Raw genomic sequence first — 14757 nt, forward strand, 5'->3', positions numbered from 1 at the left:
TTAAATAATAGTGTTACTTTGGTGGCTCACCAGAGTGCACCAGGTGGCTGTACAAGGTGGCGTCTGTAAGCAGGCCTGTGAACTGTATGGATGCGCTTTCTATGAAATCATCCATGTTGTGAGTGAAGATACATCAGGATGCAGCTCTTGTAGTCTGTTTATTTGGCACTGACAACAGATTACTTCCCTATTTAACTAACCTGTGGGTGAAATATTGGCCTGTCTGATGATGGTAGTTAAATGGAAAGGGAAATATTGTGCCCAGTATCTCTTCCAAGGTCTCTGGAATGGAAAGATTGATAATTGGGGGAGATAAGTAGGCAGCCAGCGTCAACAGATCAGTGGTATTGTACTGGGCTATTTAGAATGTGGAGGTCAGTTTGAGAGTGCTTCCATGGTTGGAGGTGTTGCTTCAACCCTCAGAGCCTAAATATTGCTGTACGACATTGTCAGGAATGTTATCTACTACACTGCAGCTGTTGATTCTTGCTTTAGTCCACTGCCACCGGAGACATCAGATTGCATTGGCTACAGGATACCATTGTCTCCATGGGCATAGACAAGACCAGGATCTGGGCTCAGAGGGAGTGCAGAATCACAATTCTCCACTCTACAACTTTGATCAAAATTATGATACGATCAAAATGTTCAGCAGATGGCAGATGAAGTATAAAGTGCACAATGCTGGAAAAGTACTGTCTGGGAAATACTGTGGCTGTCAAATATGAACAGAATTTGTAACTGAGGAAAGCTTTGAATGAGCTGGCAGTTGCCTTAGTGATCTGATGTAATGTAATGATAAAACCATCGATTGTGTTTTGCAAATTGTCATCAATTTGAATGCAGAGCACCTCAAGCATGTCATATACTGGACCAGTCCCTAGGTAAAGATGATATATGGTGTCAGGAATGCCATATCAACTTTTTCAGATGGCATTTGATTTCATAATGTTGGTTAGTGAGGTATATTGAGTTATTCCAGGTAGCACTGAAAATGGTTTGAGCACCAGTAAGCCACTGGAAGAAGGTAGTTTCAAGGTAGTTTTACTTTCTGTGAGGAATGTTGCTAACCTTAAATTAATGTGAGATATCATCTAAGGGGTGCTGCAGATCAATCTTTGTGAGATATTGGCCTCTCAAAGGCCCAGTTATCATCTCTTTGGGCTGTGACACAGAATAGTATCAGTCTCTTATTGTACGTTAAAAGCAGTCAGAGAGGTCATGGTTTACAAATAACCATCAGGGCTATGGGTCACCAAAAACTGCATGAGCACTACTTGGTTTTCATGATGGATAGTTGTTGCTCTGAGATCATCACAAAGGACAATGGTATGAGATGGACTGATTAAAAAAAAAGAAACTGAAGGAACCTAATGTATATAGTCCAAAAAAATTTTGTCCGGTGTAGGGTAGGAGATGACATCAGTGAAGTTCAGTATTCTGCAAACATTTTTATGTTTCTGTCATGATGAATATGTCTTTTTATGGAATATCATATCTACCATAATTCAACAGGTATGTGCGCACTTCTTGCAGAGAAGGAGAGCCTATATGCCTATCAATTTTTCACAAATGTGTGAGATTAATGTACATGTATCAAACAGAACCTCCAAGAAGGTGCCTCATACAATACGTGTGAGCAGTATATTTTGCAGAAGGGCCAGTTCCAAGTTGTCAATAAGCATAAAGCTTTTTGCTTCATACCTACAGAGTGATGGCCATCTGGCAACCAGTGAAGCTGACCAGGGCGGACAACAGGAAGTTGATCGCAATTTCGTCATTATATTATTGCTGTGGAACAATGAGAGCAGTTATATCGCATATTTGTGTGAAAGCAATCTGGACAAGTGAGAAAAGGTAGAGATCAGTGTGTGTAAGAGTTTGAGACTCAAATGCTAAATTTTAAGCAACTGACAACATGAAGTGTTGCAGAAGTGCAATGCTTTCCTCCCTGTGTAGGTAGGCACCAGCAAAATATTTTCACACTGAGGAGAAAGTTGGTGATTTAAATTTCATGAGAATATCCTGCCACAGCAAGAAATGCCTTTGTTTTAGTGACTGCCACCCAATTCATGTTTCATATCCGTGGCACTCTCTCCCCTACTTCACGATAATACAAAATCAACTGCCCTTTCTGGAACTTTTTCAATGTCTTGTGTCAATCCTATCTGATGTGGATCACACAGTGCATGGCAGTACTCCGGAGGAGGGAGGACAAGTGTAATGTATGCAGTCTCTTTAGAAGACCTATTACATTTTGTAAGTGTGCTGCCAATAAATCACAGTCTTTGCTTTGCTTTCCCCATAACATTATTTAAGTGATTGTTCCAATTTAAGTTATTCATAATTGTAATACCTCAGTATTTACTTTACTTTACAGCCTTTTGATATGTGCAATTTATCATGAAACTGAAATTTAGCGGATCTTTTTAGTGCTTGGGTGGAAGACTTCACACTTTTCAAGATTTACAGTTAACTGCCACTTTTTGTATCAAACAGATATCTTGCCTAAATCATTTTGCAATTTGTTACGATCATCTGATGGCATTGTGTGATGGTAAATGACAGCTTCATCTGCAAACAATCTAAGAGGATTGCTCACATTTTCCCTAAATCATTATGAAAATCATGTACAACAGGGGACTTAGAACACTTCCTTAAGGAACACCAGATATTACTTCTAATTTACTCAACAACTCTCCATCAGTCATTATGAACTGTGACCTTTGTGACAGGAAATCACAAATCCAGTCTCACAAGTGAGATGACACTCCACAGGCATGAACTTTAATTAGAAGTCATTTGTCAGGAACAGTGTCAAAAGCCTTCTGGAAATGTAAAAATATGGAATCAATGTGATGTCCCTTGTCAGTAGCACTCCATTACTTAGATGTTGATGTTGAACAATGGCAGTTGCCTGCGCAATATTTTTTATGCCACAGTGGTATCTTTTACAATTTTATGACTTTAATTTTCTTTTTTAATGACTTCTGAACTGCCTACCTTCTCATCCTGCCAGTAAGTCTCCCCTGACTCGGGATTCTGGCTGACTTTTTGGTAACACTCTCCCATTTTATAAACCTCGCCATTCCTTTTCCTTCATTCCTCTTCCTTTCCCTTCAATTGTTCATCCAGAAGAAAGAGTCACAGGCTCCGAAAGTTGTGTGTTTCCATATCTTTTGTATGACTTTTCTCCTGCTGTCTCTTGGTGAATAGAGAATAGATTTTTTATTTGTAAATTTATATTAGGTCTGTAGAGTAAGGAATTTCTGAATCTCAGTATGAAAATCTTGGTAGAAATAAAGTTAACCACATTGTCATGGGCTATCCAGGAACAATTATAATCTGAATTTTCACAATGGAATTGGCAACAACAGCTGAAATCTTCAGGCTCCAAAATTAAAAATCATAAGACTGGCTGCTTTACTTTCTACATTGTAAAATCTCTAAATGTGCAACCACTACTTGAGTCTTTTTTACAGAGTGATCATACTACATATATATATCTCGGAACTTGACAAACTACTGGAATATGCAAGAAGATTCAGGTGACATTGATAGCTATACTGTTCTTCAGTTACTCCTCTTTATTCTCACTGAAGGGCTAGAATATAGGTGACAGTGCTACATTTGTTGGTAGCTGTTACCCCTGGCCCTGCCAGCTTTCCTGTGCCAGTTGCCGCTGATATTGTTGTTGTAACAGTGATAACAGCTGCTGATGGTATTCCTCTTGCTATTGATGTTGTTTACTGTTATCATTGTTCTTGTTGCTTCGAGAACTGGAGGCTTGCATGATTTACACAGAATGGAATGGTCCAATGGAGTTCAATGTCCTGATACCATTTTAGCAAAAGCACATGAACTGAAGTGAGCAGACCCTTCACCACTGTGGAGTCTTTGTAGACACCAACTTAGTTAATGTCAAAGAAACACACACTGAAGGTGCTACATAAAGTAAATCTGCGTCCATTGTAATCCTAATACTTTTTTGGTTAGGAGTGAAGCCATTTCCCACTTCATTAATCATTTCCATTGTTTTTGTTACTTTGACACTGACTTTGGTAACCAATCATTCACCTTGTTCTTGGTTTAAATGCAGCTGTACAATTACTTTTACTTAAGCTTTTCTTATAATGTTGGGCTCATATCAACATCTTAATGTAGCATTGAGATATTTCTTTTTATAATAATTGGTTGAGTCATGAAAACTGTCTTTCAGATGTTGTTGCCTGTTGGTGATTTGTAGGTTATGTGCTGGAAGCAAGTGGGCAGCAACATTTAGCACTTAACAATTCTTTTAGATGTTTGGAATTTAAGGTGGAATGTTGTCAGTAAAGTTTAAGGATTCACTGAGCATGTACTGCAGATACGGTTGAGAATATTTTAGTGATATATTTGTAACATCATCAGTTTTTTTTTTTTTTTTTTTTTTGCAATGTTCATACAGAACATTTTTTCTTTGTTTTATGATAAGTTTATACTTAACTTACAGACCATGTTTACACTCATATGCATTTCTGCCTAACTGTAACAAAATAAAATATGATATTTCCCATGGATGCTTTACATTCCTCCATTAAAAAAAGAACTACCTAAACAACTATTTTCAATCACTTCATCTAATGATGAGCCAGTAATTTTTACCAAAATTTTTATAAAAATTTAAGCTTATGTGATAGATTCTTCAAACAGTCTCATACTTATTTAACACATATTTCAGCAAGAAGAAAATAAACTTCCTTTATGGAAAGTGGACGGAATTCATTCGCTGTACAGATATAAGCTCCTATGATGATTATATGAAAGAAAATGCTCACAAATTCAGGTACAGTATGCTATATAATACTTTATCAGTAGAAAATCTTGAAAAATGTCGTTGCATCATTACTTAAATACATATCAAAAAAATTACTGCTGCAACTTATTACTGTTGGTATTAAATCTGACCAGTAAGGTTCTGAGTTTAAAAAAAATTCTAAACTGTGTCAAGTAAAATTAGTTATGAGATGGAAGCAGCTCCACAGTTATGGATGATGATGATGAATCAGTTTAAACTTTCGGAAAGAGGGATCCAATGTCACATAAAAAAAGAGGGAAGGATAGAGACAGAAAATGGTGTTAACATCTTATAGAACAAGACAAGGAAATAAAGTGAGACCTTTGAGCAAAGAAAAAACCACATTTTAAGATGAAATGGAAATTAAAATAAATATAATTGACAGAGTTCATAAACACAAGAAGTAAACTCACTGCCAGTCCTCCACACTGTAAGCCATGTGTTGAGGAGCACTGGTTGTGAGTAAAAAATGTGGGAAGAGAAGATTTGAAAGAGTCATGTCAGTTGAGCTATACATGGACAAAAATGGGGAAAAAAGAAACAAAGAAATGAAAACTGAGCAGAAGGAATGGCAAAAGAAATGGATGATAGGAGGAAGAATTGAAAGCACACTTGCTACCTCAGCTCATCCCTCCCCCTCCTAAATTTCTGATTCTAACTCTATTATTACTTAGTAATATTCTATATCATGTGGCTCAGTGGGTAAGAGTCAGACTACAAATATAAAGTTATGGTGTCGATGCCCAGCCAGTCTTCCAATTTTTTTCTTTATTCTTGCTTCTTTCATCTTTTGTGATGATTCCTTAATGTGAAAAATATGAAATTTTGCTGTGGTTTGGAGTCCACATTAAACTTGTAATCGTACCCCTCCCTCACATCATTTGTTGATTCTCTCTCTTCAAAATAAACTTTTTTAATAAGCTTTGAAAGGAGTAAGATTTACAGTAAACTTTTTACTTATCTTCTTTTCTCATAGTTGGCTTCAATTCTTCATGTCTAGGGGTTGATTCTTGAGGCTGAAATTTTTTGACTTCATAGGTTTTCATGGTTCCAATTGACATATTAACTACTGAAAAATTGCCTGTTTTTATCTTGATTTTTATTTTTTCACATTTTTCTATCTCGCACTGTCTTTACAATTTCCACTTCATTATCAAAAATTACATTGTTATTGCCAAACATAAAAAAAATCCTATCACATCACAGGCATGCCCACTACTAATCCAGTACTAACAATATCCCAAAGAGTTTACAGCTTTTCTTGACAAATGAATATTCACCAATTTATATTAGTATGATATAAATGAGCCCAGAAATAAATTTAATAATTAGCATCAGATAGTGCAGTTAATAATAGGAATTTGTAAGTATGTCAGATATTTCATAATTTCAAATATTTCTAAAAGAAAAGTAACATTAACATACATACAGAGTTAGTACATATCGGCTGTAGCAAAGAAAATAAAGTGATTTATTTTTATACATTTTAGCCTGAAACATAATGCATTGTATACAAAATCATATGAAATTCTTTTAGTTAAACAACTGAGATAATATGTTCAAAAGGTAGAAAGTATTTTTAGTCTCAATAACTTCTGTTGAAGAAAGGTAATGTTAGATGAGGGTGTCCTTTTACAAACTGCAGGTCCCCTTATAACTGCCAGGGAAAGTCAGTCCAGAGTTTGGAGGTATGAAGGGACACATCAGCTCCAAAAAGATTATATTTAGCAAAGCATTGCTGTGTCAAGCCAATCTTTGGCTTCAGAACAGCTTTGCTTGAAAGTGTACAAGTGTTAGTTTTCAGTTTCTTCCCCTTTAATACAGAACAAGTAGTATTTTTGCACAGAATGTTTTTCTAAAGATCCGTTTAAAAAAGGAAATTAATAGTGATTATGTGAAGTATCAACTGCCAGAAATAGAACAAATGAGATTGTACTGAAGTGCTCAAAAATATTTTTACACCACCTGCATATCTGTATGTGTGTATGGGCTCAGTTTGAAAGGGTATAGGGAATGAAAGAATAAGCTACAAGAAACGTAAGTAAAAAAAATAAAAAAAAATACTTAACTGTGAAAATACACTCAAAACTGTATTGACAATAAAGGCAGTATATTTGAAAGTAAACTTCTTCCTTTATATGTGAAATAAAAATCTTGTGACTGGGTAACATTCAGTACTGTGGTGCTCCATCCTATGCATTGTAACATACTTGTGTCATCCTTGGCACATAGCCTACAAGATGGTAGAGGTGTTGTTGTCGTGTCTGTTCTGCTCTTCAGTGGTGGCCCTATTGAGGCCATCCAGAGAGTGAGAAGAGTTGATACAAATTTCAGCTGGTTTTGAGCTCACACAGTTGGCAAGTATGACTGCCAGTTCCTTTCGAAGCAGCCTCCCCAGAATTGCACAGTCATTGAATTACTGTCAGTAACAATGAGAGGCATCTGACATCTGTACATGACACCAGTGCTGAAGCATGACTGACCCACCTCCCTGCTGAATGTGTGGGACTGTTTGGTGAGATGTGCATTGGTACCTAGCTGCCTCCATACTTTCTGTGACAGGCATCAAGTGCCAGTGAAGAGAACTCAATACCACTGTACCATTGATATATGTTCCACTTCAAACGTGCCCATGGGGCGGGTGTAGCACTGTTGTTTGTAATGAATCTGATGGGCTAAATTGATTGTGTCAAGATGGTCCTTTACTTTCTAGGTTGACACAGCTTCCAGTTGTCTCCAAAAGGCAGCACACATTTCTACAATTTTTCTTGTGACACCTACAATCCATTAATTGTAGATAATGTTCATTAGCTGATTTAGACCACAGGCAACCATTGGGAAGCAGCTCAGTGCTTTGTCTCTCACAGTAGTGTTGAAAGTCAGTATGACATTGCTGGGTGCAAACCAATTTTCTGGGCAAATTTACATGCTGACAACCCTTCCTGTTGTAAAGTAATAATGTACATCTTGAAATGACACAATTGAACATTGCACAAGAGCCACATTTACAATTTGGGACACAATGGGTCCTACTGAACTGTACTGAGAATACAAGTTTATATTCACTTATACATCCATTACAAATATGACTGTACTTAGTGATTTCCTGAAGTCAATAGGGTATTGTGAAAGATGCTTCCTATCAAAAATCACAAGCTACAAAAGTTGAAAGGCTGGCACAAAACTTTTTTGAGCATTTCTTAGAGTAATAAAGGAATGCTTGGTTGTGATACAAGAAAAATACCTAAATGTAATGGTGTAAGAAACAATAAAGAAGGAAGCATCAACATACACATACCTAACTGTGAATAATAGCTCCAGTCAGGCATACTGAAGCACTTTTAATGTTGTAAATGGGAAGATAGCACTTGCACCATCAACAATGTGTATCCTTTGTTGAGTCTCCCTCGTAGCAATTATAAAGGTATTTGAAAAGATGGAGAGGGAGAATGGTTCTGTGCTGGAGGTGGGTGGAGGTGTAGACAATGAAGGCAGTAAAAAGTTCTCAAAGTTTGTTATTTTAACCCAAATAGATATAGTGCAGTGTACTGCAGTAAGCAGATGACTGGTGATGAATATTGAACTCCGTAGCCAGGTGTCCTTACATGGACACACTGCTGCAGGCATTTCTCAAAGAGGCAGCTAGTAGCGAGGGGCCTTGCTACCAGTGCATTTCAACAGTAAAACCGAGGTGGAATGATGTACCCTGCAGCTCCACTATTCACTGTGTAAATTGACTTTGGCATGATTTTTTATCAGGAGATCTAGCCCAAGTAGACATCAGAGCTTATGTCCACATTAGGGAGAATTTCCACGCAAACCCACCCCTCCCTCCCCGCCACCTAGAAACTCAACAAAGCCAAAGCAAGCAAGTAAACACTATCCCAACTTACGCCAGTTACCTGCAACATGGTGGGTTCAAATTAATGCACCAAATGTGCTCTGTCATGCCACATATACCTGTGACACCATATCCAATAAAAACTTGCTCAGTATTCCTCTTAACCAATTACACTAATGTCTGCCACTCAAAAAATGTGTGTGTGAAATCTTATGGGACTTAACTGCTAAGGTCATCAGTCCCTAAGCTTACACACTCCTTAACCTAAATTATCCTAAGAACAAACACACACACACACACACATGCCTGAGGGAGGACTCGAACCTCCCCCGGGACCAGCCGCACAGTCCATGACTGCAGCGCCTTCGACCGCTCGGAATGTCTGCCACTGATTCCACACAGTGGGTGCCCTGTGCTCTTATTTACAGGGAGCGATGCAGAGTGATCACATAACCACATGTTCAATTTAATGTAGGGGGTGAATTTTACCTTTATCTGCCTTCCTTACATCTGTGGGCATTTTGAATTGAAGTGTCCCATGCTTATAACTATGACATTTTGGATTCTTACAATACTGCTAAATGTGACCCAGATGGCCTCATCTGTAATTTATGACTTCTGAACTGAAGACTGCTTTCCTCTCCCTCAGCTTTATCACCAAGTCAATCTCAGCCAAAGGTGCCACAGTCACTACCAATTCTTTCAAGATTGGTAGGAATTCCATGTGCACTTCACACAACATTTCAGCTATCATTTGCTGCAAAAATGCATCAGGCTTGCTCTACTTCCTGCAAAATTGCCACATGCCTGCTGTAATCATTGGTCAACTTATACATATTATTTTATTTTGCACATCTAGTTCTGTAGGATCAAATTGAGGAGCAAATCTCCAAGGTCATGGAACATATCATATCAGTACATGTTTATGAACCAAAAAAAATACAAGCCATAAGTTTGTGTAAAGGCAATCAACAATATAACACAGGAATCAGCTTAATTTTTCAAGGAACTCCTTGACAGAATCGAAAGAGTGACATGTCTCCGCAATATCCTTTCTTTCAGGAGTGCTAGTTCTGCAAGTTTCGCAGGAGAGCTTCTGTAAAGTTTGGAAGGTAGGAGACGAGGTACTGGCAGAAGTAAAGCTGTGAGTACCGGGCATGAGTCGTGCTTCGGTAGCTCAGTTGGTAGAGCACTTGCCCGCGAAAGGCAAAGGTCCCGAGTTTGAGTCTCGGTCGGGCACACAGTTTTAATCTGCCAGGAAGTTTCATATCAGCGCACACTCTGCTGCAGAGTGAAAATCTCATTCTGGATACTGCATACCTTTTTGCACAAGAGTCAAGGAAGTGTAATCTAAATGATTTCTGCCTACTATTAACTGAGTGAAAGCTGCTAATTCTTGGGAATAAGCTGATATTGTTAACAAGAAATGACAGTAAGGAATGTGTATATTGAGAGACCAATGCCAGAGTACCCAGACTAATGAACAGGGGTTGACAAGGGGTTGACAAGAGGTTCGTGAACGTTCACCACTTATTGTCTGAACTGCCCATTTCTTAGCCAAAAACGTCCTTTGTGAATGGGAAGAATTACACCAAAATATATCATATTTCATAAGTGAATGAAAATAAGCAAAGCAGACTACTTTTCATGTCAAACTATCATTTCCTTCATATACCATTTGAATAGTAAAAATGTCTGCATTAAGTCTTTGAACAAGATCCTGAACATGGGCTGCCCACAGCAGTTTACTATCTATCTGAACACCTAGAAATTTGCACTGTTCAGTTTTACTAATCATATGCCCATTCTGTGAAATTAAAATGTCGAGTTTGTTGAATTGTGTGTTAGAAAGTGTAAAAACTGAGTCTTACTATGATTTAGTGTTAATTTATTTTCTACGAGCCATGAACTTATGTCACGAACTGCACTGTTTGAAACGGTGCCAGTGTTGCACACAACATCCTTTACTACCAAGCTAGTGTCATCAGCTAACAGAGATATTTTAGAATCACCTGTAATACTAGAGGGCATATCATTTATATGAATAAGGAACAGGAGTGGCCCCGGCACGATCCCGGGGATACCTTTTACATTTGATTGTGCACACTCAGACCCCACATCGTAGCCATTCTCAACACTGTGAATAATGACCTTTTGCTGTCTATTGTTAAAGTAAGAGGTGAACCAATTGTGAGCTACTCCCCATGTTCCATAATGCTCCAACTTCTGGAGCAATATCTTGTGATCAACACTATCAAACACCTTAGTTAAATCAAAAAAGATGCTTAGCATTCGAAACCTTTTGTGTAATCCATCCAGCACCTCACAGAGAGAGAATATAGCATTTTCAGTAGTTAAACTACTTCTAAAACTGATAGCAAATTATCTGAAATAAAATGGTCAATGATGCTTACGTACACAGCCTTTTCAGTAACTTTGGAAAACACTGATGGCATAGAAGTAGGTCTAAAATTGTTTACATTATCCCTTTCTCCCTTTTTATAGAGTGGCTTTACTACGGAGTACTTTAATCATTCAGAAAAGTGACAATTCTAATTGGAAAAATTACAAATACAGGGCTACCATGCACAGACAGTACTCTGCTAGGCACTCCATCATATCCATGATGGTCCTTAGTCTTCTTGACATAATTATTGACTCCATCTCCCCCCTATCAGTATCACAGAGGAGTATTTCAGACATCAATCTTAAAAAGACATTTTCCAATAGATTTATATGATTCCCTGAATGCTCAGAAAGTGATTGTTAAATACTGTACATATATCTGACTTATCAGGAACAGAAATATTTTTACTACGACCTGACTCTATATCATCAACCTTGTGTTTCTGACCAGACACTTCCTTCATGACTGACTATGCGGTTTTAATTTTATCCTGTGAATTAGCTATTCTATTTGTATACTACGTACTCTTTGCCTTTGTAGTAACATTTCAAGTACCTTACTATACTGTTTGTAATGGACTACTTCTAACATCTTGGTATAATTCCCATTTTGTTCTGCATTATATCCTTATCCCACAGGCTGCCTTTTACTGCCAATACCCTGTTTAGAATGTTTAAGTGGAAAGCAACTTTCAAAGAGCATGAGAAATGTGATGAGGAAAGCATTATATTGTCATCTATGTCATTAGCACTATAAACATCCTGCCTCTCTTGTTCCTTAACAAGATTTAAAAAACTCTCTATTGCCATTGTAAGAGCTTTTCTAAATAAATTGCAATTATACATAACATTTGTTTGTGTACAAAAATCTTTTAGTGTTAAAATTTGTGCATCATGATCTGAATGGCCATGCACCCTTTTTACTAACAGAATGCCTTCATAGTAATGAAGAATGAATAAAAATCAACTCTCACACACAACTGCAGTCTCAGGCAACTGAAACCCTACTGCAAGCAGCAGCACCAGTGCATGATGTCAGTGTCATATGGGTGGGGTTAAGGAGGAGGCTGGGGAGGGGGGGATAGTATGGTGGGAGGTGGGTGGACAGTGAAGTGCTGCAGGTTAGGAGGATGGCTGGGGAGAGGTGGGTAGGGGGGGGGGATGTAGCAGAAAAGGAGGGAAATAAAAAGACTGTGTGTGGTCATAGAATAATGGCTGTGTAGTGCTGAAATGGGGACAGGGAAGGGGCTGGATGGGCGATGACATTGACTAACAAAGGTTGAGGCCAGGAGGGTTATGGGAACATAGGATGTATTGCAGGGAAAGTTCCCACCTGCTCAATTCAGAAAAGCTAGTTTTGGTGGGAAGGATCCATATGGCACAGACTGTGAAGCAGTCATTGAAATGAGGGATATCATGTTTGGAAGCGTGTTCAGCAACAGGGTGGTCCACTTGTTTTTTGCCCACAGTTTGTTGGTGGCCATTCATGCAGATAGACAGCTTGTTGGTTGTCATTCCTACATAGAATGCAGCACAATGGTTGCAGCTTAGCTTGTAAATCAAATGACTGGTTTCACAGGTAGCTCTGCCTTTGATAGGATAGGTGACAGGACTGGAGTATGTGGTGTTGGGAGGATTTATGGGACAGGTCTTTCATCTAGGTCTATTACACAGGTATTAGCCATTAGCTGAGGAATTGGGAGCAGATGTTGTCTGAGGATGGACGAGTATATTGTACAGGTTTGGTTTACACCGGAGTACAACTGTGGGAGGGGTGGGAAGGATAGTGGGCAGGACATTTCTCATTTCAGGGCACAACGAGAGGTAATCGAAACCCTGGCTAAGAATTTAATTCAGTTGCTCCTGTCCTGGGTGGTACTGAGTTACGAGGGGAATGCTCCTCTGTGGCTGGATGGTGGGGCTTTGAGAGGTGGTGGGAGACTGGAAAGATAAGGCAAAGGAGATTTGTTTTTGTACATGGTTGGGAGGATAATTATGGTCAGTGAAGGCTTCAGTGAGACCCTCAGAAATATTGTCTATGGCTGTGCTATTGTTCCCCTGCAGCCTGGTTGGAAAAAACATAGGGAGATCTTATGAATTAAGAGATCTTCCAACCACCTTTTTCTTGCACAATCACATACAAAATTAATATTGAAGTCACCACATATTTCCTATAAAGTGAGCCAAGAACCCCCTCTAGGTTGAGCAGAAATGCTTTCAGTTAGTGAACCTACAAACACCAACAATTAGAACTTTAGTTTTACTATATTCAACTGCACATGCACAACATTCAAATACCTGTTCAGTACAATGCTGTGATACATATGCAGACTCAAATGGAATACTCTTTGTTACATACATGGCCACTCTCCCTCCACAAAGAACTCTTTGAAAAACAGCCATCTAATCTGTATCCTGGTACAGGAAGCCTCTGAATTGTCAAATTATTTAAGTGGTGCTCCAATATACCAATAATGTCAGTGTCAACATCTATAAGCAGTTCACTAACTTTATCTCTAATACCTGTTACATTTTGATGAAGTATGCTAATTCCTTCACTACTTGACTACCTGACCTCCTCCGAAGGTGATTCCTTTGTTAGGGGTACTTCCTTTAAGCAGGGATAGCTATCAGCTTACCGAGTGAGGTGTCACAGTGGTTAGCACACTGGACTCACATTCGGGAGGACGACAATTCAGTCCTGTGTCCGGCCATCCCGATTTAGGTTTTCCATGATTTCCCTAAATCGCTTCAGGCAAATGCCAGGATGGTTCCTTTGACAGGGCACAGCTGACTTCCTTTCCTAATCCAATGAGACTGATGACCTTGCTGTTTGGTTTCTTCCCCCAAATCAATCCAATCCAATCCAGTCCTACCTATCAGCTTTCTTCAATCGAAAAAAGGTGCAGCCCTAATGCCAACTACTACAGGAATTTTCCCACCACCATCACTACACTGTCATTAATAAGCTTTGTTAGCCTCCCCTTTCCATACCTATTGAGGTAGGCTACGCCTAGTGAAACTAGATCTATTGATATACTCAACTGGCACCACTGCAGTGTGAGCCACACCCCCCACCATCAGCCCCTTCTCCAGCCCCATGTTAACACGCCTAACAGCAGCATTAAGATGAGGCTGATCATGATGTTGAAAAAGTTGCACGAAACATGCATTAGTGCCACCAGTTTGAGTAGCTATCTTTACCAAGTCACCACCTACATCATAATCCCCATCCCTATCAAGACTATTCCCAGCTCCACCTACAATCACTACCTGATCCTCTGTCGTAAAATTCCTACATAACTCCCTTATGGAAACAGACACCTGAGCCAACCCTGCACTAGACTTCACAATGCTGGTGACCTGGTAGTCACTCCCCATCACTTCCTGCTACTGCTGGCCCACACCTCTGCCATGCGTACTACCTAGTAGCAGAACCTTCTTCTTTCTGTTAGAATTTGCAAGTGACTTAGGCTTCCTAACTGCCAAGGTCTGCTGCATTTTTCCTACACCTATACCTAGAAGAGGCTCCTCTCCACTCAACTCTGACAGTTGGTCAAATCTATTGGTTATAAGCAAAGTACAACCTGAATGTCTCCTCTTCCTAGCTGCCTTCTTACGAGCTGCCAGTTCCCATTCCACAGCACCCTTCACCCTCCTCAGCCTTTCTAAT

The 14757-nt window shown here is 39.0% G+C and overlaps 1 protein-coding gene across 1 annotated transcript in view; it reads left to right on the top strand.

Moving 5' to 3' along the window:
- LOC126173816 (oxysterol-binding protein-related protein 1-like) overlaps window positions 1–14757 on the top strand; it is a 419616-nt gene that overhangs the window by 360844 nt on the left and 44015 nt on the right. Inside the window, exon 19 of the mRNA XM_049920986.1 lies at window positions 4721–4825. Within this exon, the coding sequence (XP_049776943.1) occupies window positions 4721–4825 (105 nt within the window). The remainder of the gene's footprint in view (window positions 1–4720; window positions 4826–14757) is intronic.

This window comes from Schistocerca cancellata, chromosome 1 (genome assembly GCF_023864275.1).
Source record: "Schistocerca cancellata isolate TAMUIC-IGC-003103 chromosome 1, iqSchCanc2.1, whole genome shotgun sequence".
In the NCBI taxonomy this organism is placed as follows: domain Eukaryota; kingdom Metazoa; phylum Arthropoda; class Insecta; order Orthoptera; family Acrididae; genus Schistocerca; species Schistocerca cancellata.